The following is a 27,301-nucleotide window of genomic DNA, read 5'->3' as shown; positions in this document are numbered from 1 at the left end:
TGCAGAAATCTTAACACTTTATGTTCTTGGCTCAGTCAATGATCAGTCTAGGGGTAGTTACATAGTTACATAGTAGGTGAGGTTGAATAAAGACAATAGTCCATCCAGTTCAACCTGTGTATGTGTGTGTGGCTGTAATCATCTCACATAGCCCTTAATGTCCTGATCCTGGAGATGTAAGTCTAAGAGACTTTTGAAAGCCACCATACTACCCGCAGAAACCACCTCTTGTGGTAGAGAATTCCACAATCTTGTAGCACTAACAGTAAAGAGCCCCCCACGTTGCCTGAGGTTAAAACGCTTCTCATCTAATTTGTATGCCCTCGAGTCCTCATGCAATCCCTTCGAATGAACAGCTTTTTTTCTAAGCTGAGATCCCCATTGAGATATTTATAAATTGCTATCATGTCCCCCCTAAGGCGTCTCTTCTCCAGGGAGAATAAATCGAGCGATTGCAGCCGCTCTTCAAAGTTAAGGTCCTCCAATCCCCTAATCAGGTTAGTTGCCCTTTTCTGGACTCTCTCCAGCTCCAACACATCCCTCCTGAGGACTGGCGGCCAGAACTGGACAGAATACTCCATGTGTGGTCGGACCAGAGTTTTATAAAGTGGAAGGATTATAGACTTATCTCTGGAATACATCCCTTTCTTTACGCATGCTAATATTCTGCTGGCCTTGGCAGCTGCCGCTTGACATTGCATGCTATTGCCTAATCTATCATCAACCAAGACTCCCAGATCTTTCTCCATTTTTTATTCCCCCAATGGTTCCCCTCCTAACGTGTATTGTGCTTTTATGTTTTTTGTCCCCAAGTGCAAAACCTTACACTTCTCCACATTAAACCTCATTTGCCATGTCGCTGCCCACTCCGTTATTTTGTCCAGGTCATTCTGTAGGATATCTGCTTCATGCTGTGCAGTTATTGCCCTGGCCAATTTTGTGTCATCTGCAAAAACTGATATAGAACTACTGATCCCGTCCTCAATGCTGTTTATGAATAAATTGAACAAGGTTGGTCCCAGAACTGAGCCCTGGGGCACCCCGCTTACTACCTCAGACCAGTCTGAGTATGCGCTGTTTATTACCGCCCTTTGGACACGCCTTTTTAGCCAGTTCTGTATCAAAGAGCAAACCCTGCTGTTGATACTACCTGCAGACCTTATTTTATAAATTAAGCGCTTGTGGGGAACTGTATCAAACGCCTTAGCGAAATCCAAGTACACCACATCCACTGGTCTGCCCCTATCCAGCTCACAGCTCACCTCCTCTTAGAATGTTAGCAGATTGGTTTGACAAGAACGCCCATTTGTAAACCCGTGCTGATTACTGCTGATGATGTTGTTGTCTTTAGCATACTCTACAATATAGTCCCTTACCATCCCCTCCAGAAGTTTACATACTACTGATGTCAGACTGACAGGCCTATAATTTCCCGGTATATGCCTCTGGCCCTTTTTGAATATCGGAATCACGTTTGCCTTCCTCCAATCCCCTGGTACATCTCCTGTCATAATACTGTCAGCAAAGATCAGGAACAGTGGTCTGGATATAACCTTACTGAGTTCCTTGAGTACTCTCGAATGTACGCCATCCGGACCTGGTGATTTGTTTGTGTTAAGTTTGTCCAGCCTTTCCCTGATTTCACCCTCTGTTAGCCATAGTGGCAAGTCCTGTGTATTACTACTAACCATACAGTCATGGTCAGTGTACCCCATACAGTCATGGTCAGTGTACCCCATACAGTCATGGTCAGTGTACCCCTCCTTTTCCTGTGTAAAGACTGACGAGAAAAAAGCATTCAACACGGTTGCTTTTTCAGTGTCCTCTGTAACCATCCTCCCATCATCGTTAATTATGTGTGCAATGTGCTCTGCCCAAGTTTTTTTGCTGTTGATATATTTAAAGAATTTCTTTGGGTTTTTTTTACTATCCTCCGCTATTTGTCTCTCAAAGTTGATTTTAGCCATCCTGATTTCTTGTTTACTTTTCTTATTTGCCTCCTTGTATTGCTCGAAAGCCGATACTGTGCCTTCTGATTTATATTTCCTGAAGGCCAATTTTTTTCCCCTAATAAGTTTTTTAACGCTACGGTTTAGCCAGCCAGGTTTGGCTTTGTCTCTTCTAAATTTATTTCCCATAGGAATGCACTGCAAGATGCCTTTGCTTAATATGTTCCTAAAGCATTCCCATTTTTCCTCTGTGGTCAGGGATCCCAGGGTTCGGTACCAGTTTACCCTTTCCATCAATGAGCACAATTTTGGAAAGTTTGCCCTTCTGAAATTTAGGGTTCTTATGTTCCCCTCTTGCCTTGTTATATTGTTATTTATACTAAATGGGATCATCCTGTGATCGCTAGAGCCCAGGTAGTCCTTAGTCCTGGACTCCTACCTCCGAGATTAGGTCTGGGTCATTAGTGATCAATAGATCCAAGATTGCGTTTTCTCTAGTAGGAGAATCCACCAACTGTGACATGTAATTATCCTGTAAGGTTTCCGTGAATAGACGGGCCTTCTGTGAGTGTGTAGTCCCCTCATCCCAGTCAATGTCAGGATAATTGAAGTCCCCCAATATAATGACTGATCCCAATTTTGCCATTTTACCCATTAGTGCTAAAAATTCTAGCTCTACCTCCTCCTCTTGGTTAGGTGGCCTATAGCAAACCCCCACAATTACTTTTCCCTTTTCTCCTTCCCTATGGAGTTCTACCCACAAAGATTCTAAATCCATGCTCATCCCATCCGTAATGTCACTCCTCTCTATCACCTTTACATTGTTCTTGACATAGAGACATACCCCTCCCCCTCTTTTTCCTACCCTGTCCTTCCGGTACACCGAATACCCTTGGATATTGGCCAGCCAGTCATGTGAGGGGTCGAACCAAGTCTCTGTTATTCCCACAAGGTCTATGTCATTCTCATGTACTAACATTTCCAACTCATCCATTTTATTAGCTAGGCTCCTGGCATTAGCATATACCCCTCTTAGTTTTACGGAAGTTAAACGTGATTGGCGGTTATGTTTATTCCTGTTTGGTCTAAGATTTTCCCGCACAGACCTGCCAATTGACGTTGTGGACCTACTGTCGCTGCTGACCCTACAATAGCCTTCAGTCCTTTGCTCCCTCCTCACTGACTTCTACTTCTGAGCCCTCCCCCCCCCCCGTCTCCTAGTTTAAAAGCCCCTCTAACTTGGTGGCCATCTTTCTCCCCAAAAGAGCTGTACCGTCCCCATTAAGGTGCAGCCCATCCTTATTAAAGAGCCGGTAGCTGACTGAGAAGTCAGCCCAGTTCTCCAGGAACCCAAACCCCTCCTTCCTACACCAATTCCTCAGCCACTTGTTAAGTTCCCTAATCTCCTTCTGCCTCTCCTGTGTGGCTCGAGGTACAGGCAGTATTTCAGAGAAAACCACCTTGGAGGTCCTATTCCTCAGTCTATTACCTAAGTCCCTGAAATCGTTCTTTAGGATCCTCCACCTACCTTTTAACTTTGTCATTAGTGCCCACATGCACCATGACCGCTGGGTCATCCCCAGCCCCGCACATCAATCTGTCTGCCAGATCTGCGATATGCCGAACTCGGACGCCCGGTAAACAACAAACTGTTGGGCTACCGAGATCTTTTTTACAGATTGCCCTCTCTGTCCTCTTGATAATTGAGTCCCCAACTACCACAACCTGTCTAACCTTTCCTGAGTCACGGCCCCCCTTCTTACTGGAGCCGCCCCTCCCCTGGCAGCTGGGGGAGGGCCCCTGCTCCAGCACTGCCACACCTGAGCTGATATCCCCCTCAACCTGCAACGTGGCAAATTTGTTAGGGTCTATCAACTCAGGACTGGCCTCCCTGACACTCATCCCTCTACCCTTCCTAACGGTAACCCAACTGCCTACCACTGATGCCTGCGTCACCTCTTCTCCTCCCTCCTCTATGCTGGCCCCTGCCAGCGCCTGATGGGTAATGTCCAAGCTCCTTTCCAGGTTGTTGATGCTACGCAGTGTTGCCACTGTGTTCTCTAGATCCAGGATCTGGGCTTCCAGAGCAACAAGTCGCTTACATCTTGCACAGCAGTATTCGCCCTCGATTGGTTCATCAAGGGAGGCATATATGGCGCAAGAAGTGCACTGAGTGGCATCCCCAATCCTGTCGGACATTATTACCCACTACTCTATGGGGATAATATTAATGACCTGCTATTCCTTACCTACACTACCTCTAACTCCCCTGGTACTGAACCTGGGGTACTCACCAGTCGCTAATATACTAACCAGTCACTAAGATACTCACCAGTCGCAAAGATACTCACCTGTCGCAAAGATACTCACCTAAGGTTTGTGGTTTTATTTCACATTGGGATGGGAGAAGGGATGAGTGGGATACTCCAATTGTCTAACTATTCACAATTCATAGGACTTTTAGTTTGATAATGCTGCAAGGCCTGCCACTTGAATGAAGCTGAGGTAAGTGTTCCTAGTGATGTTTCTCTTCAAGGTAATCCCCCAGCACCCCCTTTCTCTGTACTAGCTGACACCCGTCCACTGACTATACACTCCAGATGGGTCCCCTTCCTGGGCAGACCCCTGGGCAAGATCCTCTGCACTCATGATACAGTTTTTCCAGATTCTCGTAGTGACTCCTCCAGTCAGCTCTCCTGGACCTCTGGGTTCAGCTCCTCTCCACTGGTTCACCAGGCTGACTGCCTGTGACCATCACCAACTGCTGCAGAAGAGGAGGCAGCCGCCACCCTCCTTCTGGGACTTTGCTTCCCGCCAAAAGACCTCTACCTCATGTGCCGTTGGCTTTTTATACCCTGCCCCACAATTCACCGAGACAACCCATCTGTGCCAATCCCTGGGGCTGTATCAAAAGCCTGTGTGTTATTGACCAGGTTTCCTCCAGCATCCATTGTGCCTCCCAATTGGATCAGCTGGGGACACTCCCTTAGACCAGATGAATCACACACTGGGCACACTGAGCAGACCTAACTCACAGATCCTGCTCCCTGATAAGCAGAGTGCAATATAGAATTTACCTGATGCTTCTCTGATAGGCAGACAGAGCCAAAAACTATACTCAATCTGTAGCACCTGACTAGGAGGGTGCTACATCCACCCCCCCCCCCCACCAAATGAGCCAAGTCCTCTCTGGCTCTGGGGCAGCCTCCCCCCTACAAAAAATTCCTACAAAAATAAATGGAGTATCACACAAACCTGGAAAAGGGGGGGGGGGGTAACAAATGTACATACAATAAATTATGTAGAAAAATATAGATATTCTGCACAAATATTCACAAAACAACTTAATGCACCCCCCATCAAACAAAACTCTGCTTGAGTGGGTAACATGTCAACCTAGCTAACTATAACATTCACTTTTCAAAAATGGAGGGCCTTGCCAGACCCGGACATCCCGTGCAAGCCTTTAAAGGAAGAATTAAAGGTTAGCACTTCCAACATTTGCATAGTAAAAACATTCTACCTAATGTAGTGAGAATGCCCTCTCTTCAGAGGCGACCTTCTCACCCAAGATCCCTAGCTACACATCCTGGCAGATATCACTTCCAGTAGGCTTGACTAGGCGTTCAGCTCCACTCCTGTACAGGTCTAGCCATAATGAGTGACTGAAACAGACACAGTTCCTTTAGCATCCAGGCACTGACTCTTCTTCCATTTCAGCCACGCCCACAAGTTCTCAAAGACATGTGGAGTCCATCTGACTGATGGTCATAGTGTCCCTCACACCTGTAGCACTGAGGCTACATGTCTTCTTAAGGACAAGGTATTTGCTGGAGCCTGAGCAACCTGTCAGACTTGTGGGTGTTAACAGTCTCTTCAGGGGCCTCTGACACTAGGGCACCCCCCACCAAAGAGACCTCAGGCCACTACCCATTCTCCCTGGGTAGCAACCCAACACAGTTCCATTACTGGCCCATTGGCCCAATAGTATCTTCACAAGGCATCTTTGTAAAAAGAGTCTCTTTGCAAAGAATTTTCCTCTTCAGCCCGATGGCCTAACTACTCCACAGAGTGTCCTTTTAACTTGAGGTGGCACATGATCCTGGCCCGATGGCCCAAAGGATCTCCTTTTTAGCACAGTTATAGTATCACTAGAGTCCTCCTTTAGCAAGGGTCTCTTCTTCTTTAAAGTTGGAGGGTTGGCCCTCTTTAGTGGAACCACTCAGCAGTGGTAATTGTATTTCCCTATCCCTTTTGCTAGGATAGAAGGGAAAGGGGTATTGGAAATAGGGCTTGGTCCCTAGCAACAAAGATGAAACTTGAAACATCACTGTACACTTTACATTCGGGCTCTCCTGCCATTCTTCTTCTGTAAGCAAGTAAGCAAACTCGGGCTAGCCAGCCTCACTAAACTCAGCATCCTGTGTCCTTAGCAACAGTAGTCAGGATTAGGGATAATCAAACATTTCCGGTCGACCATCGGTTTGATCCGAACATTGGCTGTTCGAAATTTGGCCGAATTCCGAACTTTTTGCGGTAAAAGTTTGGAATTCGGCCACCAGAACCGCCCAAAATGCAATGGGACAGGAACTGGGCTTTAAAAGCAAGTGATTGGCCCAGAAACATCAGTAAAAGCAGATTGGAGTGATTAGGGGGGTCCAGAGGCCAATCAGGAGTGAATACGCCCCCCAGTATATAACATAGCCTGCCAAACCTCTAGCACTGTAATACAGATGCTGTGGAATAGAGTGGAAGCATTTCTGTAATTCCTGCTGCTTGTAAAGCTCCAGTGTCATTTTGCAATTATTAGTGTGAGGAAAGGGATATGCAGTGTAGTTGGGGTACTATATACCACTATAGTTAGATTCAAAAATCTAGTTTTTGTAGGGATAGTAAAAGTGTCAGGGTGACCGTAGTGTAGTTTAGGGTAACATGACTCTGCCATGTCAGGCTGACCGTAGTGTAGTTTAATGTGATCTGACTCTGCCATGTCAGGCTGACCGTAGTGTAGTTTAATGTGATCTGACTCTGCCATGTCAGGGTGACCGAACTCTGCCATGTCAGGGTGACCATAGTGTAGTTTAACCACTTAAGCCCCGGAAGATTTTACCCCCTTCCTGACCAGGGGGTATTTTGCGATTCGGCACTGCGTGACTTTAACGGACAATTGCGCGGTCGTGCAACGCTGTACCTAAACAAATTTGACATCCTTTTTTTCCCACAAATGGAGCTTTCTTTTGGTGGTGTTTGATCACCTGTGCGATTTTTTTTTTTTTTTTGATCATGCGCTATAAACAAAAAAAGAGTGTCAATTTTGCAAAAATAACAATATTTTTCACATTTTTTTATATGAAATTCCCCAAAAAAATGTCAAAATCAAAATTTTTTAACATTTTCGGCCAATTTGTTTTATGCTACATATGTTTGGTAAAAAAAAAAATCACAAAAAGCGTATTTTGATTGGTTTGCGCAAAAGTTATCGCGTTTACTAACAAAGGGAAAGATTTTTGTCATTTTTGTTGTGTTTTTTTTTAACGCGTAATGGCGGCGATCTGCGATTTTTTTTTTTTTTTTTTTTTTTTTTGCGGGACTGCGACATTGCGGCGGACAGATCGGACCCTTGACTGACATTTTTGACACTTTTTGGGTTACCAGTGACATTACTACAGTAATAAGTGCTATACATATGCTCTATTACTGTAAAATGACACTGGTAGTGAAGGGGTTAACTTTTTTTGAGAGGGAGGCGTGGTGTGTGTCCCTAGGGGCGTGATCAACGGTCCTACATAGTAGAACTGTATGATCACTGTTCCTACACAGGGGAGAATGACAGGTGGCTTGTTTACATCAGCCGCCTGCCTTTCTCCCGCTGTCACAGACAATCGTGAGTGCCCGGCGGACATCGGGTCCGCCGGGCACATGCGTGGGGGGGTCCGTGACCGCGCGGGAGCACGCCTCTGGCGGCGCGCGCGCGTGCTCGCTCCCCAGAGCCTCACAGGCTAGTGACGTACTGGTACGTCACTTTGCCTGTGAGGGGCTGACCGCCGCAGTATATGTAGGTCCCCTGATACTTAGGGAGGTAACAAATGAAGTCTATGCCTAGCAGACAACAAGCAGTGGTGAGAGGGTGGGGGAGGTTGGGGTATGGACCTGGGTGAGAGTCTGTGTGGGGGAGACACTGCCGCGTTGAGGTTCTCCTGGGAGGTTCTCCTTTTGCATTTTCCTATAAGTATTGTAGTACATGAGCATTGCACTGAGGTTGGGGGGATGGGGAGTTGTTTTGGTTGCCTTGTTTGTTTCTTGTCTGTTATTTTTGTGTTATTTTTACTTCTATGTTTAAAAATCAATAAAAATGATTTTAAAAAAAAAAGCTGAGTCCTAGGAATGAATAACCAGGAGGGAATGGGATAAGGCGCAGGCCAAGGAGATGTTGGGGGAGTGGGTGGAGTCAGTGAGATGTTGGGGGAGTGGGTGGAGTCAGTGAGATGTTGGGGGAGTGGGTGGAGTCAGTGAGATGTTGGGGGAGTGGGTGGAGTCAGTGGAGGTGGCGAATGGAAACATGCAGGAGTGACTATATATGAAGGTTACGATCGCTGTGTCTATGACTGTACAAAGCGGAAATATTGTGTACCGAATGGAATGGACTTTTCTTTCTTTATAATAAAACTTTTTCTGATTTAAAAGAAAAAAACACTCAGAAAAGATGAGTAGGGAAAATGTCAGTGGCCTCCACCTGTAAAACCATTCCTGTTTTGGAGGTCGTCTCATTGTTGCCCATCTAGTGCACCTGTTGGTAGCAACCCCCTCTGCTACTTGACTGAGCAGATGAATATCCCAGGAGTTTCCTGACTTGATGCTATACTCTGATTATAAAGTGTTGAGCAGTGTATATGAGTGTGGAAAACTCTTGGTAATTTTTCTTGTCTTCTGACAGACGGACTCTGTGGTGGGAATAGAAGGACATCGGAGGAAGATGTGACTACAGAAGATAATGACATGGCATCTTCTCCAGAAGTAAATCCCGTTCCTCATAATATACATGACAGACCTCACCATTGGAGGAGATCATTGGAATCTCCTGATACTTCACATAGTCCTCTAATATCTGACAGTGCCGATGGGTGCGGGAAACCATCTCATCTCAGGGAATCTTCTTTATACCATAAAGGGGTTCATACTGGAGAGAATCCATTGTCATGTTCAGAGTGCGGGAAATGTTTTAGTAAAAAAAGATACCTTCTTCAGCACCAGAGAATACACACAGGGGAGCGTCCATATTCATGTTCAGAGTTTGGGAAATGTTTTAATGAGAAAGGAAGCCTTCTTATCCATCAGAGAATACACACAGGTGAGCTTCCCTATTCATGTTCAGAGTGCGGGAAATGTTTTAGTAAAAAAAGAAGCCTTCTTAGCCATCAGAAAATACACACAGGGGAGGTTCCCTATTCATGTTCGGAGTGTGGGAAATGTTTTAGGCACAAAGGAAACCTTCTTAGGCACCAGAAAATTCACACAGGGGAGCGACCTTTTTCATGTTCAGAGTGCGGGAAATATTTTAGCCAAAAAGGTAACCTTCTTCATCACCAGAGAATACACACAGGTGAGCATCCCTATTCATGTTCAGAGTGCGGGAAATGTTTTAATGATAAAGGAAACCTTCTTTGCCATCAGAGAATACACACAGGTGAGCGTCCCTATTCATGTTCAGAGTGCGGGAAATGTTTTAATCGTAAAGAAAAGCTTCTTAGCCATCAGAGAATACACACAGGTGAGCATCCCTATTCATGTTCAGAGTGCGGGAAATGTTTTAAGGATAAAGGAAACCTTCTTTGCCATCAGAGAATACACACAGGTGAGCGTCCCTATTCATGTTCGGAGTGTGGGAAACATTTTAATGAGAAAGGAAATCTTCTTAGGCATCAGAGAATACACACAGGGGAGCTTCCATATTCATGTTCAGAATGTGGGAAAGGTTTTAATCATAAAGGAAACCTTCTTAGCCATCAGAAAATGCACAGGGGTGAGCTTCCCTGTTAATTTTCAGAGTGTGGGAAATGTTTTAATCATAAAGGAAACCTTCTTAACCAGCAGAGAATACACACAGTTAAGCCTCCATATTCATGTTCAGAGTGCGGGAAATGTTTTAATAATAAAGGAAACCTTCTTAGCCTTTAGGGAATACACACAGGTGAGCTTCCCTATTTATGTTCAGAGTGCGGGAAATGTTTTGCGTTCAAATGTTTACTTGTTAGACACCGGAAAGTTCATACAGGCGAGCGTCTCTAATCTTGTGCAGAGTGCTGGAAATGTTTAAGTAAGAAAGAGCACCTACTTACACACAGGTGAGTGCCCTTTTTATTGTTACGAGTGCGGGAAATGTTTTCCAAACAAAGGTTTATTTCTTAGAAACCAGAAAGTTCATATGGGGGCGAGCGTCCTATTTCATGTTCAGAGTGCGGGAAATATTTAGGGATACATATTACTGCCCAGGTTGAGGATCTAGCACGGGCCAATTATATCTCCTTACTTAACACAATTAGAGTTAACTTTGCAAATTGGCATCATTTAGCCACCTCTTGGATAGGGAGGGTGAACGTTGTCAAGATGAATGTGCTGCCCAGGGTGCTCTTCATGTTTCAAATGCTTCCGTTTAATACGCCTGTCAATTTTGTTAAGATCTTAAATTCTCTGGTTAGAGCATATGTCTGGCGCCGCTCACAGCCCCGGCTGGCGCTCTCGCTACTCTCGCGGGGCAAAAACCGAGGGGGGTTGGCGGTGCCTGATTTTGGGAGATATTTGACCGCCGTCTCCTTGGTGCGGATAGCCGACTGGAAATTTTATACAGATGAAAAGCTCTGGGTCCAGCTGGAGCAGAAGTTGGCAAACACCTCGTTATACACCCAACTTTGGATACCGCCGGTGGCTAGAAGTCTTGCTGACACTATTTCGCCTTTAACCAGTTCGGTGCTCCGTGTCTGGGACAGGCTTCATAAGCTCCATAAAATTTCATATAATTCACCGCTTATGCCGATTTTAGGTCATAGTTTCTTTCCGGCTGGTCATAAAGATCATTCATATTCCCGGTGGCTCCCACAGGCCAACGCCACGCTCTTGCATCACATAACAGGGAGGGAAGGAATACTTCCACTATCTAAGATATGCCAAGCTTCACCAAAGACATTTATGGATTGCTGGAAATATCACCAACTTCAGCAATTTGTGAAAGCACTCCCTCATCCCTTACGTCATATGCACTCCCTGAACCCGATCGAACAAATTCTAGCACGCTCTGAACCAGGTAAAGGCTTACTATCACAGTTCTATAAAGCTTTAGACGCATTAAGCCCCAGCTCCACCCCATATTTTTTTAAAGAGTGGGAATTAGATCTTAACTGTACTCTTTCGCCGACACAGGAGGAGGTTATTCTTCAATTCTCTCATAGTTCAGGAATCTCATCGCGGACGGCAGAAGCCAACTATAAGTTTCTTACTAGATGGCATTATTCCCCTGCCGGGCTGCAGAGGATGATGCCATCTCTCTCGGCTGATTGTTGGAGAGGTTGCGGGCTTAGAGCTACGCACGCACATATTTGGTGGTTCTGCCCTGCGATCCGGCCTTTCTGGACTATCGTACTATCTTTAATTGAAGAGATTCAGGGTTTACCTATCGCTAAGGATCCGCTGTCGGTTTTATTTCATGACACCAAACTTCACCCGGCACAGTATCGTAAATCTATTACCCCCCACCTTTTAAATGCGGCTAAAGCATTAATTCCAAAATATTGGAAACTGTCAGCGGTTCCATCGATATCGCAATGGCTGCGCGCGGTTGACCGTATTTACTATTTGGAGGACATGACTTTGGACCTTCGTGGTCAGGCATCCCTGGCACGTAAGATTTGGTCTTGTTGGTTAACATTTACCCACTCTAAAATATACGCTTCGTATATGGTCGATGCCTCTCCAGGTTAGAATGCCAAGGCTGGTGTAACACTAAGGGAGCCCTTCCCCCCCCCCCTTTTTCCTTTCCCTCTTGTTTTTTCTCTGCTCTTCCATTCCTCCATTTCATTTTTTTTCAGTTCTTTCCTCTTTGTTCTCTTTGAGAGTCCCCGTTCAAACAACTGGATTAATATGCTTAACAATCCCTGAAGTATTGAATTTTTATGTACACCAAGCCGTTAGGCCTTTACCTTCGTGTCACTATATGTTTAAAGCTGTATAGGGATTGTCTAACTGAACCTCTTTTTCGGAGACCCTCTTTTTCCTGCCTGTATAACATGTATAAAACTTAATAAAAATATATTAAACAGAGTGCGGGAAATGTTTAAAAATAAATTAAATATAATGAAACATCAGAGTATCCCTCCCTGCTGGTACTACGGGAAATGGACGCTGGATTGTAACGGGTGGAACTGTTTAGTCCATAAACAAATGTGAAACCAGCACAGTCCACTCGGGGTTGGTTTACACCCGCATTGCCCTCTGACCCGCTGTGGGGTTGGCAGGCAGCTGGGAGCCCTTATGTTAACCCTGTAAAGCCCACGCCAGTACACCGCAACTGTATGCATCGGGGCTGTTGCGGCACAACCCCATTCAGTTGAATAGCATTGCCCAATGTGACCGGGGGGTGTGAGGTTTGCAGCAGCCACAAATTGCAGTGCCATGTGTACCGCCCCATCCGGCTGCCATTTAAGCTTAGGGGGTGGTAAAATCATGAGTCAACTGTCTACCTTTACTGATCCCTCCCCACATGAGGCAACAGGCGGGAAACCATGACAATACATGGGGCAACAAGTGGGCAATTAAGACAAAACATGGGGCAACAGGTGGGCAATCCGCACAATACATGGGATAATAAGTGGGCAATCCTGACAATATATGGGGCATAAAACCAATGAAAATGGTGGCACTCCAACAGGTTATAGCGATGATATTTATTGCAGACAGTCAATACGGGATACAGAAAGGTGAACGCATTTCACACGTAATATTGTGCTTCTTCACCACGGTGTGCGCAACTGTTGGTAATACATGGGGGCAACAAGTGGGCATTCATGACAATACATGGGGCAGCAGACAAACAATTCTGACAATACATTCTTTTTGTGTTCTACTTATAAATATGTACAGTATATAGATCTAACCTACTGGATGGAAAAAGTTCACTATAACATGCATTAACCCACAGCAGCCAATCAGGATTTATCTTTCACTGGTGAACCTTCTTAGAAGGGGGGGGGGGGAGTTGAGACCTTGCATTGATTATAGGGTCCTCAATCGCATCACGGTCAAGAATGCATACCTGATGATTGGTTGCTTAATTTTTTTGCTTCTTTTGATTTATTGAAGTAGCCGGCTTTTGATTATTAATACATTTGACACATTTGTTAATTACATTATAAAAGATTTAAGCTTTATTTTATTCATATCATTACTGTGTGGTAATCGCTTATTCTGATCTTGTCCAATAAAAACTCTTCGTACAATATTCTGTGCCGAGTCTTCTTTTTTACCAATGATTAGATGATCGGTGATTGGAATGTGATCAGTTCATAGAGAGTCATCCATTGGGGTTTTATTAGTGAGATGGAGAGTGGAGAAGGCACCACATTGACAGCCATTGGAGGCCCTTTCTAAAGCCCTAAACCTTTTGGCAACCTGTCTATGACATTAGTCTTCCAAACTCTATCTCACTGAGCTAAGGCCAGAAGAGTTCCAGGAGTTCTTCTCTGTCCACAGTACCCAAACCAAAAGGAGACATCCACCACATCTTCAATCTTAAGGTCCTAAATGTCCTCAGCTGGGCCCAGGAGTTCTGCATGTAATCCACCAGGTCATAGCCTTTCTCATTATCAGGGAGCCTTTTTTTTTGGGCCACCCACATACATGTACTGCAGCAGGGTGGCCATTCGGCCAGAATCACGTACCTCTACATCATCTGCATTTCCGGGTCTTGGGTGTCAACTCATGCTGCTGGCACTCAGCTCCGCTGGACACAGCTAGAGCCAATCAGCGGGTCCAGCGCCAATCGTTCCCGAGAGAGGCAGAACAGTGGTTTGCTGATGTAAACAAGGCAGATCTCCATTCTGTTAGTAGGGAAGATGGAGATCCTGTGTTTCTGCTAATGGAGGAAGGAGATACTGGCGCACAGAGTTTATATATAGTCCAGCCAGCAATAAATATCTAAAACTACCAATCATCAGGGTAGAGGGTAATTCATAAAATGTCACTGGTCTTTGGTTATGGGGGTACAATAAAGGATAGCATGGGACCACCTATGGCTGCTGTCCTTTTGACTGGCTCTATATAGACCAAGAGGAAAGCCTTGCTTCTATTCTCGTCTGGTACCTCCTATCCCTCCGGTGACGGCACATTCCCTGTGCCTTCCACACTGGTTAGCGTGGCTTCTTGGAGGTCCTCCAGGCTCCCAAGCCAGCCATCTCTCTGCCCAGCAGCCGGAACAGATGACAGCGGTCCTGCAGGGTGGTTCTAGGAGGATCCACAGACTCTGACACCAGATGAGCACTTGTATATTTTACCTCTTGTGAGTGTTTTTAATCCATTGCTATTAAAACCCTTTAAACAGGATACTACACTTTGCTGGCGCTTCCTAGGGTTGCCACCTTTCTAGGATTCACCTGGACAGTTCAGGTTTTGATTTATGTGATTGGGTTTCAGGCCAACTGAAATCCAGACACAATATTCAGAATGGACTGTGGCTCCCCAAGTTCCACAACCCCTGAGTGCATAAATGTGCACACCGGCCCCACCCCCATACACAGACAGGAGAGAAGAAAGGGCTTTATGTACTCCTCTTTCTCCCACCCCTACCTCTCTGTCTGCCCACCCACACTCCCCTCCCTGGTGTTCTGTGCCTCAGGAAAGGGATGTTTGAAGCTCAGCAACCGGCAGATACACAGTGGATGAAAGGCTTTGATGCCTAAGCCTCCATCCTTGGTAGAGTGAGCTCACCATCCAATGTCTGTGACTGAATTCCCTGCCCTCTCTCCCTTCTCTCTCGTGCCTCCGAGTGAGTGAGTACACTAAGGTAAGGTTTAAGGGGTGCTCTGTGGACTCTGATGTAAGGGGGGGGGCTTTGGGAACCCAAATTAAAGGGGAAATGCTGGAAACTCTGATGTAAGTGGGAGGTTTGGTGAGCAGAAACCCCCTTACGTTAGAGTTCCCCTTTACATCAGTGTGCACAGGGTTCCTCCTTAAAAATAAAATGTTGCTGTGCGCGGCTAAAGTGCTCGGGTTTGGCTTGAAGAAAAGGTGGCAACCCGAGCTTCCTGTGTGTTTCTGCTAGGCAGGAACACGGATCTCTGCCTTCCCACAGTAAAAGCACCTCCCCCATAATGAGTAAGCACTCCCTAGGAACACACTTAACCCTTTGATCGCCCCCTGATGTTAACCCTTTCCCTGTCAGTGTCATTAGTACAGTGACAGTGCATATTTCTTTTACATATTTTTCACTGTATTGGTGTCACTGGTCCCCAAAAAAGTATCAGTTAGCGGTGTGATTTGTCCACCGCAATGTCACAGTCCAGCTATAAGTCGCTGATCGCGAAATTGAGAAAAAGTGAAAAAAATAAAAATTCCATAAAAATATCCCACCGTTTTTAGACGCTATAACTTCTGGCAAACTGATCAATATACACGTATTGGGATATTTTGTATCAAAAATATGTAGCAGAATACATATTGGCCTAAACTGATGAAGAAATTTGATTTTTTTACATTTTTTTATTAGATGTTTATAGCAGAAAGTAAAAAAAAATTTTTTTTTCAAAATCATCCGTCTTTCTTTTGTTTATAGCACAAAAAAATGAAAACCGCAGAGGTGATCAAATACCACCAAAAGAACATTCTATTTGTGGGGAAAAAGGACATCAATTTTATTTCGGTACAGCGTCGCGCCACCATGCAATTCTCAGTTAATGTAACGTAGTACCCCATCGATAGTGTCAGTGGGAAGGATTGTGCCCCATTTTTAGAGTCAGTGGGTCTCATTGTTGGTGCCAATGGGAGGAATTCTGCCCCATCACTGGTGTCATTGGGATAAATTCTGCCCCATCATTGATGTCAGTGGGAGAAATCGTGCCCCAAGGGCCAGATAAAAGCAAGCACAGGGAATCTGGCCCCTGGGCTGCAGTTTGGAGACCACTGTTCTAGACAGTTCCATTTGCCCAGTTCCATTCCAGTCCCCAACAACACAACATCGTGTCATTGTGGGACAATTCGGTCCGTTCTGTGGACAGTCCAGGTCACCTGGCACTGAACACCAGGCTGTCCCTGGCCTGTCCTTCTCCACCAATAAGAGAGAACATACCCAACCTTTATTATACGTTAGAGTTAGGATCAAAATGAAAAATTGGAACGTGATGCATGCTTCCATTGTTTCAACTTTGTTTCAAAATTCCGGGAGGCATTACATTGAGATTAAGTATGTCTCAAACAAAAGAGGTTTATCCATTTCCCGGATCCGGGTAGGAGGACTGGGTGAAACCCAACAGAGGCTATCAGCTTACTGGCTACAGTGAAGGAAAAAAGTCTTTGATCCCCTGCTGATTTCATATGTTTGCACACTGACAAAGAAATTATCAGTCTATAATTTTAATGATCCGTTTATTTTAACAGTGAGAGACAGAATAACAACAAACATATCAGTGCTCCTAATCTCAGCTTGTTACCTGTATAAAAGACACCTGACCACAGAAGCAATCAGATTCCAATCTCTCCACCATGGCCAAAACTAAAGAGCTGTCCAAGGATGTCAGGGAGAAGATTCTAGACCTACACAAGGCTGGGATGGACTGCAAGAGAATCGCCAAGCAGCTTGGTGAGAGGATGACAACAGTTGGTGCGATTATTCACAAATAGAAGAAACACAAAATAACTGTCAGTCTCCCTCAGTCTGGGACTCCATGCCAGATATCACCTCGTGAGGTTTCAATGATCAAGAGAACGGTGGGGAATCAGCCTAGAACTACACAGGAGAATCTTGTCAATGATCTCAAGGCAGCTGGGACCATAGTCACCAAGAAAACAATTGGTAACACACTAAGTGGTGAAAGACTAAAATCCTGCAGCGTCCCCCTGCTCAAGAAAGCACATGTACAGCCCATCTGAATGATTCAGAGGAGAACTGGGTGAAAGTGTTGTGGTCAGATGAGAACAAAATCAAACTCTTTGGCATCAACTCAACTCACCATGTTTGGAGGAGGAGTAATGCTGCCTATGACCCCAAGAACACCATCCCCACCGTCAAACATGGGGGTGAAAATATTATGCTTTGGGGGTGTTTTTCGGCAAAGGGGACAGGACACTTCATCGTATCAAAGGGACGATGGACGGGGCCATGTACCGTCAAATCTTGAATGAGAACCTCCTTCCCTCAGCCAGGGCATAGAAAATGGGTCATGGATGATGGGTATTCCAGCATGACAATGACCCAAAACACACGGCCAAGGCAAGAAAGGAGTGGCTCAAGAAGCACATTAAGGTCCTGGAGTGGCCTAGCCAGTCTCCAGATCTTAATCCCATAGAAAATATATGGAGGGAGCTGAAGGTTTGAGTTATCAAACCTCAGCCTTGGAACCTTAATGACTTGGATAGAATCTGCAAGTACCAAGTCATGTTTTCACTCATTACAATGCAAATCAATTTATAACTTTTTGAAATGCGTTTTTCTGGACATTTTTGTTGTTTTTCTGTCTCTCACTGGTAAAATAAACCGACTATTAAAATATAGACTGATCATTTTTTTGTACAAATTTAGCAGGGGATCAAATACTTTTTCCCCTCACTGTAAAAAAAGTGATCTCATAATAGCCACTACCTGGTCATGACTAACTGTGGAGAATCTACGTACCCCAGAAGAAATAGAACGGGATCCACAGTCAGCACAATATCATATACAGAATTTCGCTTATCTAACACTTCCTGCCAATACCTGTATAATCAATGAGACTTTCTAAACACTTTGGACATCAAGGATGGATACTTGAATGTTCCTTTTTTTTCTGGCCCACAAGCAATTCTTCCACTTTGCTGTGAGTCTTCAGCTTCTCTGCTTCTTCTTCTCTGCTTCATCTTCTCTTTTGCACTTTGAGTGTTCACCAAGGCACTGGCCCCCGGGGCTAGCCTTGCTGTGCTCCCAGGGCATCCCCATTGTGGGACATCTGGAACACCTCCATTAGCTTAGATTCTGGCTGACAGCATAGCTAGAACTGTCCTGGCATTGCGAAGGTTTAACTGGGTCCTGAACCTTCAGATCTCAGTACTGGAACCAACTCATCACTTGGAATATCTGAGTCTCATCCTAAACACGGCTCAAGAAAGAGTTTTTCTTCCCCAAGAGAAACTTTAAACTCTCTGTTCCCAGGCTCGGACTCTTCAGTCCAAGGGTCACCCAATTTTTTGCCTTTGCATTAGAGTTCTGGAGCTCATTGTAGAGTTCTTCTAGATCAAGGGGTCTCCAAACTTTCTAAACAAAGAGCCAGTTTACTGTCCTTCAGTGCTTTGCTCCGTAATATTTTTCAGGTCACTTTGAAAAGGGACCCGTATGAGGAGCTTTTATGCAAACCTATACCAGACCTATCCCGTAGGCAACGCCAGTTGGCCCAGCATTTGTTTACTGCTACGAAATTGACAATAGCCCGCTCCTGGAAGACCCCGTTGCTTCGTTTTGAGGCGGTCAAAAATCATATGAATGATATCCTAATCAATGAAAAACTGACCGCTATAGCCTCTGATTCTCATGACAAATTTCTTAAGGTGTGGGATCCCTGGATTTCGAATGTTGCCCCTTCTAGATTTCAGACCACTCTCCTCTCCATTTAATGCCCCCCGAGTGCTCGCCCCGCAGGACCTGCTCTCCCCTCCCCACTCTTCTCTTTGTCTCTTTCTATTGTCTTCTCCCTCTTTGTTTGTCTTCCTTTTTCATTTCTTCTTTCCTTTCTTTTCCCTTTATCTATTCTGTGTTACTCCGTCTTTTTGCTTGGTACTCTACGACCATGACTATATCTGATTGATGGAACTCGGATTGCTCCACCTGTTGTTGTTTGCACTATGTGTCACTGCGGGCCTTTTGGTCCCCGCTTTACTAATTTTTGCTGACAAATTCTATCTAGTTTACAGCATTGAATGTTAGCTCACGCCCTATGTTTGCATTTTGTTTTGCTGCTATCTGTTTTATATGTTCCATTTTTCCCATTGTACGTACATACCTTGCTCTGATGTATGTTTATGCTTTTCCTTTAATAAAAACTTTTGTACAAGAAAATCAGGTTCTCCCTTAACTGGAGGCTCAGGAATCCTACTCAGAAGTAGGGAATAGGCACTTTGAATGTTCACCCAGGCACTGGCCCTGCCTGCCTGCCTGCCTGGCCTAGCCTTGCTGTTCTCCCAGGGCATTCCCTTTGTGGGATATCTGGAACACCTCCATTCGCTCAGGTTCTGGCTGACAGCATAACTAGAACTGTCCTGCCATTGCAAAGGTTCAACTGGATCGCAAACCTTCAGATCTCAGCACTGGAACCAACTCATGGCTTGGAATATCTGGGTCTCATCCTAAACAGAGCTCAGGCCAGAGTTTTTGTTCCCCAAGAGAAATTTCAAACTCTCTTTTCCTAGGCTCGGACTCTTCAGTCCAAGGATCACCCAATTTTTTGCTTCTGCATGAGAAGTCTGGAGCTCATAGTAGCGTTTTTCTAGACCGGGGGGGGGGGGGGGTGGTCACCAAACTTTCTAAACAAAGGAGCCAGTTTACTGTCCTTCAGATTTTAGGGAGATGCTAGACTGTGGCCATTGGGAGCAGAAAGGGTCCTATCAGTGGGAAAAAAACAATGCCCCATCTTTGGTTTCATTGAGAGGAATCATACCCCATCATTGGTGTTAGTGGGAGGAATTGTGCCCCATCATTGGTGTTAGTGGGAGGAATTGTACCCCATCATTGGTGTTAGTGGGATGAATTGTGCCCCATCATTGGTGTTAGTGGGAGGAATTGTGCCCCATCATTGGTGTTAGTGGGATGAATTGTGCCCCATCATTGGCGTTAGTGGGATGAATTGTGCCCCATCATTGGTGTTAGTGGGAGGAATTGTGCCCCATCATTTGTGTCAGTGGACCCCATTGTTGGTGTTTTCATTGTATACATTGTGGTTTACCAGGGTTATGGCTGAAGCTATCATTGTATTGGTTTTTCCAGCTGGCGGCTGGCTTCCTCATGAAACCATTCCGAGTGGTTCATGAGCTTTCCGAAGCAGTGGGAAGGGATGTTCCTCCCCCTCCTGGTGCTTGCCGGTGTTTTTGGGCTTACCGTTTTTGCCTGGAAAACAATCCGATGGTCCGGCTGGCTGCTCTCATAGACGATCAAAGAGTGGATACTCTTTGATCGCCTCTATGACCTTGGAGGACCGGAGCAACGTCATAACATGAGTTCTGGTCAAGGCTGGAAGTAAATCTTTTTTTTTATCTTTTGCTTTTAAAGTTAAGGAAGAGATTTGGGGTCTTTTTGACCCCAGATGTCTCCATAAAGAGTACCTGTCATCCTTATTTCTATTACAAGGGATGTTTACATTATTTGTAATAGGAGTAGAAGTGATCAAAAAAAATTAAAGGGACAGTGTAAAAATAAAAAGTAATATAGAAAAAAAAAATTTGAAGAGACCCCATCCCTGCGTGGTGCTTGTGCACAGGAGCGAACGCATACGTAAGTCATGCAACAGTAATCGCACCCCACATGTGGGGTATCACAGAGAACGTTAGAGCGAACGCAATAATACTAGCACTAGAACTCCTCTGTACCTCTAAACAGGTAACCTGTGAAGGCTTTTTAAGCGTCGCCTATGGAGATTTTTAAATATCGTAGTTTGCGTAATTTTAACCACTTCCATACCTGGTCTATTCTGGCATTGTTTCAACAATTAAAAAAAAAGAAACACTGAAGTTAGCCCAATTTTTTATTACAATGTAAAAGATGATGTTACGCCGAGGAAATAGATACCTAACATGTCACACTTTAAAATTGCGCACACTCAGGAAATGGCGCCAACCTTCTGTACTTAAAAATCTCCATAGGTGACGCTTTAAACATTCTTACGGTTACTAGTTTAGAGTAAGGCTGGCCATACACTATACAATTTTCTTATTCAATTTCCTTTAGATTTACCTTAAACTATGTAGTGCAAGGGCCTGTCTGATTGCATACAAATTGAAAGTGTTTAGGTTTGACCCTATATTACATGGTTTTGGTAAATCTAAAGGAAAGTTGAAGAATAAAATTGTATGGTGTATGGCCAGCCTTACAGAGGAGGTCTTGGGTTAGAATTATTACTCTAGCTTTAACGTTCGTGGTGATACCTCACATGTGAGGTTTGAACGCCGTTTACATAAATGGACGCGATGTACATAAGCGTTCACTGCTGCGTGCAAGTACACGGGGACGGGAGCGCTTTCAATTCTTTTTTTTTATTGTTTATTTTATTACATTTTTTCTATTTATTTCCTTTTTTTTCACACTTTCCCTTAAAATTTTTTTTATCATGGTTATTCCCATTAAAAGGAATGTAAACATCCCTTGTAATAGGAATAGGGCATGACAGGTCCTCTTAATGGGGAGATCGGGGGTCTATTAGAGCTCCAAATCTCTCCTCTGGTCCCCCCTGCAGCCGATCAGACCGAGATTGGATGTCCAGGTAAACAAAGGGGCAGAACCGGAAGTGGGGAATACTCGCCGCTCCTGGTCTCCTGGGTTACAGAGCGAGGGGAATGATGTCAGTTCCTATCTTTGTGTACAGGGCAGCCATCACCACCGGCCACATCGCTCCCGACCTCCGCGATGGGACCGGAGAGCCCGGGAGAGGCGGTGGGAAGGGGGTGGAATCTCCTTCCATCACCCGCAGAAGTGATCGAGTGGCTAATTATCCACTCAGATCACTTCTGCGTTGTACAGAATCGCTGGCTGAACAAAATGATACCGGGATGATGCCCTTAGGTGCACCCACCACCCCACTATTACCACTGAACCCCAAAGACATATGGGTACGTCCATTTGGGGTAATGGTTAAAGTGTATTTTCCCCCAAAAAATTGCATTTGCAAAACCGCTTCGCAAATACCGTGTGATATAAAAAATTACAATGACTGCCATTTTGTTCTCTTTGGCCTCTGCTAAAATAAAAAAAATGTATAATGTTTGGGGGTTCTAAGTAGTTTTCTAGCAAGAAATACTGATACTGTTGGGAAGAAGATGAAGGGAGAACCCCCTGAAGGCCAGTCCTAAAAGTTACCTGTTAGAGCAAATAACCAAAACATCTCCGAGAGTACCTTAACTGTTTTGCTGCGTGGAACAAATGCAATCACCGTAAGAACGCTAAGTACAAAAATCCCAATATGGTCCACAAGGTGGTGACCTGACTTCTCTCAGATGGAATGCACAGACAGGAAGTGATGTAAGATACTGACAGGAAGTGATGTAGGTCCACAGAGGAAGCGATGTCAGATATAAATAGGAATTTCAGAGGCCAGTCGGGAGGAAGAAGAGAGGAGACGTAGCTGGAAGTGGCAGAGGTAATAAGATATTATTTTCTATATCTAATCTTTAATTACATAAAGAAAAATTTCTCCTTCCTTTTTATGCCGGAGGAACAGAAACAGTGGAACGCATAACACTGAGAATCAGATTGCAGTCCCCCGGTGAAATCACATAAGTAGGATGAGCAGCAAAACTTCCTCCAGCTCTCTTCTAGCGCCCTCACCAGGCAGAGCCGAGGTACTCATAATCTATCTGGGGAAGAAGCAGAGCTTGGGGTGACCCCGACACTCACCTTTGGAAATATTCAGCAGCTTTCCTCCCTCGTCACTACTAACATTAATCCCGTCCTCTGCCCTAACACCAACTGGGCCCACACGCCTTACCCCCCCATCTAACACTGCTGTCCCCCGCTCCTCAACCCCCATCTAACACCACTGTTCCCCATTCCTCACCCCCATCTAACACCGCTGTCCCCCATTCCTCACCCCCATCTAACACTTCTGTTCCCTCACTCCCCCCATCTACTACCACTGTCACCGCTGTCTCCCGCTCCTCACCCCCCATCTAACACCGCTGTCCCCCACTCCTCACCCCCCATCTAACACCGCTGTCCCCCGCTCCTCAACCCCCATCTAACACCACTGTTCCCCATTCCTCATCCCCATCTAACACCGCTGTCCCCCATTCCTCACCCCCATCTAACACTGCTGTTCCCTCACTCCCCCTATCTACTACCACTGTCCACCATTCCTCTCTCCCTATCTATCACCGCTGTCTCCCGCTCCTCACCCCCCATCTATCTCTGCTGTCCCTCACTCCTCACCCCCATCTACCACCACTGTCCACCATTCCTCACTCCATATCAATCACTGCTGTCCCCACTCCTCACCCCCCATCTAACACCACTGTCCCCCGCTCCTCACCCCATCTAACACCACTGTCCCCACTCCTCACCCCCATCTACCACCACTGTCCACCATTCCTCACTCCCTATCAATCACTGCTGTCCCCACTCCTCACCCCCCATCTAACACCGCTGTCCCCCGCACCTCACCCCCCATCTAACAACACTGTCCCCACTTCTCACCCCCCATCTAACACTGCTGTCCCCCATTCCTCACCTCTCATCTAACACCGCTGTCCCCCCGCACCTCAACCCCCATCTAACACCACTGTCCCCACTTCTCACCCCCCATCTAACACCGCTGTCCCCCATTCCTTACCTCTCATCTAACACCGCTGTCCCCACTCCTCACCTCTCATCTAACACCGCTGTCCCCACTCCTCACCTCTCATCTAACACCGCTGTCCCCCATTCCTCATCTAACACCGCTGTCCCCCATTCCTCACCTCTCATCTAACACCGCTGTCCCTCTGCACCTCACCCCCTATCTAACACCGCTGTCCACCATTCCTTACCCCCATCTATCACCCCTCTCCCCTACTTCTCGTTCCTCATCCAACACTGTTGTTCCCCTCTCCTCACCCCCCTTCCCACACTGCTCACCTATATTCCACAACCCCCACTTACACTGTTGTCCCCCACTCCTCATTCCCTCCTTTTTTTTTTTCTTCTTTATTTAAGAAGAGGTTGCAGTATGAACAGAGTTAAGGCACATCAGGAAAAAATGAGAGAGTGCAATCTGACAACAACAACATCATAAACATTGTTTCATCAAAAAGGTTACATTGGTTGGAGAAGGAACATGGTCAACTGGACCAGAAAGGTGGGGTCAAATCCCTCCCGGATGTGCATAGTAACTGACATTGAAATGAAACAAGGGCTGATGGATTTGGGGATAAGTCCTCATTCCCTTATTCAACATTGCAGATCTCCACTCCTCACACCCCATATTTGACGCTTCTGTCCCCCACTCTTCACCCAGACCCAATGCTGACACCTTGCTTTCTCTCGCTTCTCTCATGATATTCCTCTTATCTCTATTAATAAAGCACAGACCTGACCGGAGAGGTGAGGAGGATTCTCAGAAGATTCTTAGGACACAATGATCTCTACAAGGACGTCATGATGGAGAATCAGCCGCCCCTCACATCACCGGGTAAGAGGAGACTTTATTGTAAAGGAGAGAGCAGTACGGAGGCTCCACCTAGATCCCCCATCATCTGATAAACACATAGAAACAATGTATTCAGTCAGTGTGTGTGTTTCCTACAGATGGATCCAGTAATGGGAACCCACCAGAGAGATGTCCCTGTCCTCTGTATTCCCGGGATTCCACACAGGAAGGTCACACCATCCCTCACCATCATCAGGTAGGTGAAGATGGATGTCAAGATCGTAAAAGTGATCTGACTGTATGAAAATATATTCCACTTTTAGGTATAAGGTTATTTCTCTGTCGCTCATTGACAGATGTAGTCCTCGTTGATTAATAACAACTCGGGTTATACTGCCCTCTACAGGAGTAGGACTAGACAGGAAAGAAAACGTTCTGGCCACACCCTAGGGGCAGTCCCAGAGGGTATATCCTCTCACTTCCTGCTACAGCAAATCATTTTTTTCCCTGTCTAGTTAGGAGTAAGGACCTAGATGCCTTGCTAGGATCTTCGGTCCTGGCAGGATTTTTTTCTTAGAAAGATTTTTTTTAGACAGCTTTTTTCTCCAGTGTTCCTGTGAGATCTTCAAGCAAGAAAGCTGGAACTGGGCGACGGGCTGGATGTTGAGATCCAGTGGTCACCCCAGTTCAGCCTACGAGCGCGTGCAGGCCATAGCTCCGCGCTGGGTTGGCCGCGACATAGTCCCACTGGACGGGGACTGACCCTGCGAGTTAAACGTCTCGCTTAAACGCCAATGACCATGAGTCACGGCATCCGTATTGGTAGACAACCCTCCCACCCCAGTGGAGAGGGGTACTGTCAGGAGTTGGCGCCCGCCTGGTTCCGGTATGGTGAGTAGTATGTTCCCCATTTTCCCCCTGACGGGTTTGTGGTGAACGCGGGCCCCTCTCTGAAATGGTAAGGATGGGTCTCCCCTCTATCCTATAACATGTCACAGATCCCTCTATTTGAGTGTGATTTTTGTGAACAAGAAACCAGGAGGCTTGGTTTGGGAGCTGACAATCTAATGTCATTTCAAAACTGTAAAGATGACTGAAGTCAGTGGCAGTACTAGAATATTACTGTGGTAGCATAAGGTATCCTACCTGTCAGAACTATCAAGGGTCAGGTTTCAGCGTTAGCAATCTTCTTTCAGAAACCTTTGGCTTCTCATTCCTTGGTGCGGAATTTCATCCAGGGGGTGCGACATCTGGCTCCGCCAGTGCGTGCGCCCTTACAGCCTGGGATCTTAATTTAGTGTGGTCGGTTCTTCAGAAACTTCTCTTTGAAGATATTAGGGAGATTCCCTTGCTTACATTATCCCAGAAGGTGGTCTTCTTGGTGGCCATTACTTCTGCACGCAGGGTGTCAGAACTGGCCGCATTATCTTGTCGTTCCCCATATCTGGTGGTTCATAGGGATAAGATGGTTCTTCTTCCGAATCCATCCTTAATTCCTAAAGTGGTTTTCAGAGTTTTCATCTGAATAAAAATATTGTGTTACCTTCCCTGTGTCCTAAGACTAGCCATCCTTGGGAGTTTGCATTACACTCCTTGGATGGGGTTCAGAAGGATACACTTGACTACTACGAACTTGTTTTCGGAAGACGGACTCACTTTTTGTGATCACGGATAGCCCTTGAAGGTGGTTGCCTGTGTCTGCCGCGACCATATCTAGATGGACCAGTCAGACGGTGGTACAGGCTTATTCTATTCAGAATCCTCCGTTCCCTGTTAAGGCGCACTCTACTCGGGCGCCTAGTGTCTCCTGGGTCTTCCGCCATCAGGCGTCAGCGATCCAGGTTTTCAAGGCGATGACTTGATCGTCGGTTCATACCTTTACAACATTTTATAAAGTTGATGTGATGGCATCGTCAGATGCCTCTTTTGGCCACAAGGTTCTGCAGGCCGCAATCAGAGGAGACTGTTGGTCTACCTCAAGGGTTTGTTGGGTGTTTCACTTAGGTCTCATCTTTTTGCTCGATGAGTCCTTGATGCTTCTGGTTGGCTCCGGTTGGGCCTTCTGGATTTTGATTTCTGTTATCCCACCCCTCATTTGTGGTATGGCTTTGGGACGTCCCGAGTTGTTATTAATCAACGAGGCTACGTCTGTCAATGAGCGACAGAGAAAAATGGATTTTTGTAAAATCTTACCGTAAAATCCTTTTCTCTTAAGCTCATTGACAGACGTAGTACCCGCCCCTCTGTTTTTGAGTTGGATTGGGTTAAATTCTCTAAACACTGCTTTGTGACATAACTGATTTGCTGTAGCAGGAAGTGAGAGGATATACCCTCTGGGACTGCCCCTAGGGTGTGGCCAGAACATTTTCTTTCCTGTCTAGTCCTACTCCTGTAGAGGGCAGTATAACCCGAGTTGTTATTAATCAACGAGGACTACGTCTGTCAATGAGCTTAAGAGAAAAGGATTTTACGGTAAGATTTTACAAAAATCCATTTTTGTGCTCACATTTTAAAGAAACCATTCCCTGCTATTTTGTTTGTTTAGAATGAAAATCTGATAGATATAAAAGATGGGATTAAAGAGGAAGAAGAGACGTATGTGAGGGGGGATCAGCAGTTCAGGGAAGAGGTTGGGATGATGGACAAAGTTAAAGAGGAGGAATCTTCTCCAGATATCAGCACAGGTGAGTGATGGCCACTAAATACAAAAACTGTTTGGGTATATGGATTGATGTTTGAGGATCTGTAGATCCACTTCTACAAAGACGTCACGATGGAGAATCAGCCACCCCTCACATC

At 45.6% G+C, this 27,301-nt stretch overlaps 3 protein-coding genes across 3 annotated transcripts in view; 1 reads left to right on the top strand and 2 right to left on the bottom strand.

The window, feature by feature from the left end:
- The window catches only part of LOC309550684 (uncharacterized protein), a 1,024,308-nt gene that overhangs the window by 325,425 nt on the left and 671,582 nt on the right, over positions 1–27,301 (bottom strand). The window lies entirely within an intron of this gene.
- The window catches only part of LOC309550736 (uncharacterized protein), an 851,482-nt gene that overhangs the window by 469,491 nt on the left and 354,690 nt on the right, over positions 1–27,301 (top strand). Inside the window, exon 6 of the mRNA XM_082251073.1 lies at positions 24,661–24,758. Coding sequence (XP_082107199.1) covers positions 24,661–24,758 — 98 coding nt within the window. The remainder of the gene's footprint in view (positions 1–24,660; positions 24,759–27,301) is intronic.
- The window catches only part of LOC309550715 (uncharacterized protein), a 523,380-nt gene that overhangs the window by 159,427 nt on the left and 336,652 nt on the right, over positions 1–27,301 (bottom strand). The window lies entirely within an intron of this gene.

The sequence above is a fragment of the Pelophylax lessonae genome (genome assembly GCF_965119305.1).
Source record: "Pelophylax lessonae genome assembly, chromosome: 3".
NCBI classification, from domain to species: Eukaryota; Metazoa; Chordata; class Amphibia; order Anura; family Ranidae; genus Pelophylax; species Pelophylax lessonae.
The sequence above is the reverse complement of the archived record's forward strand: the minus strand, read 5'-3'. Positions and strand labels throughout refer to the sequence as shown.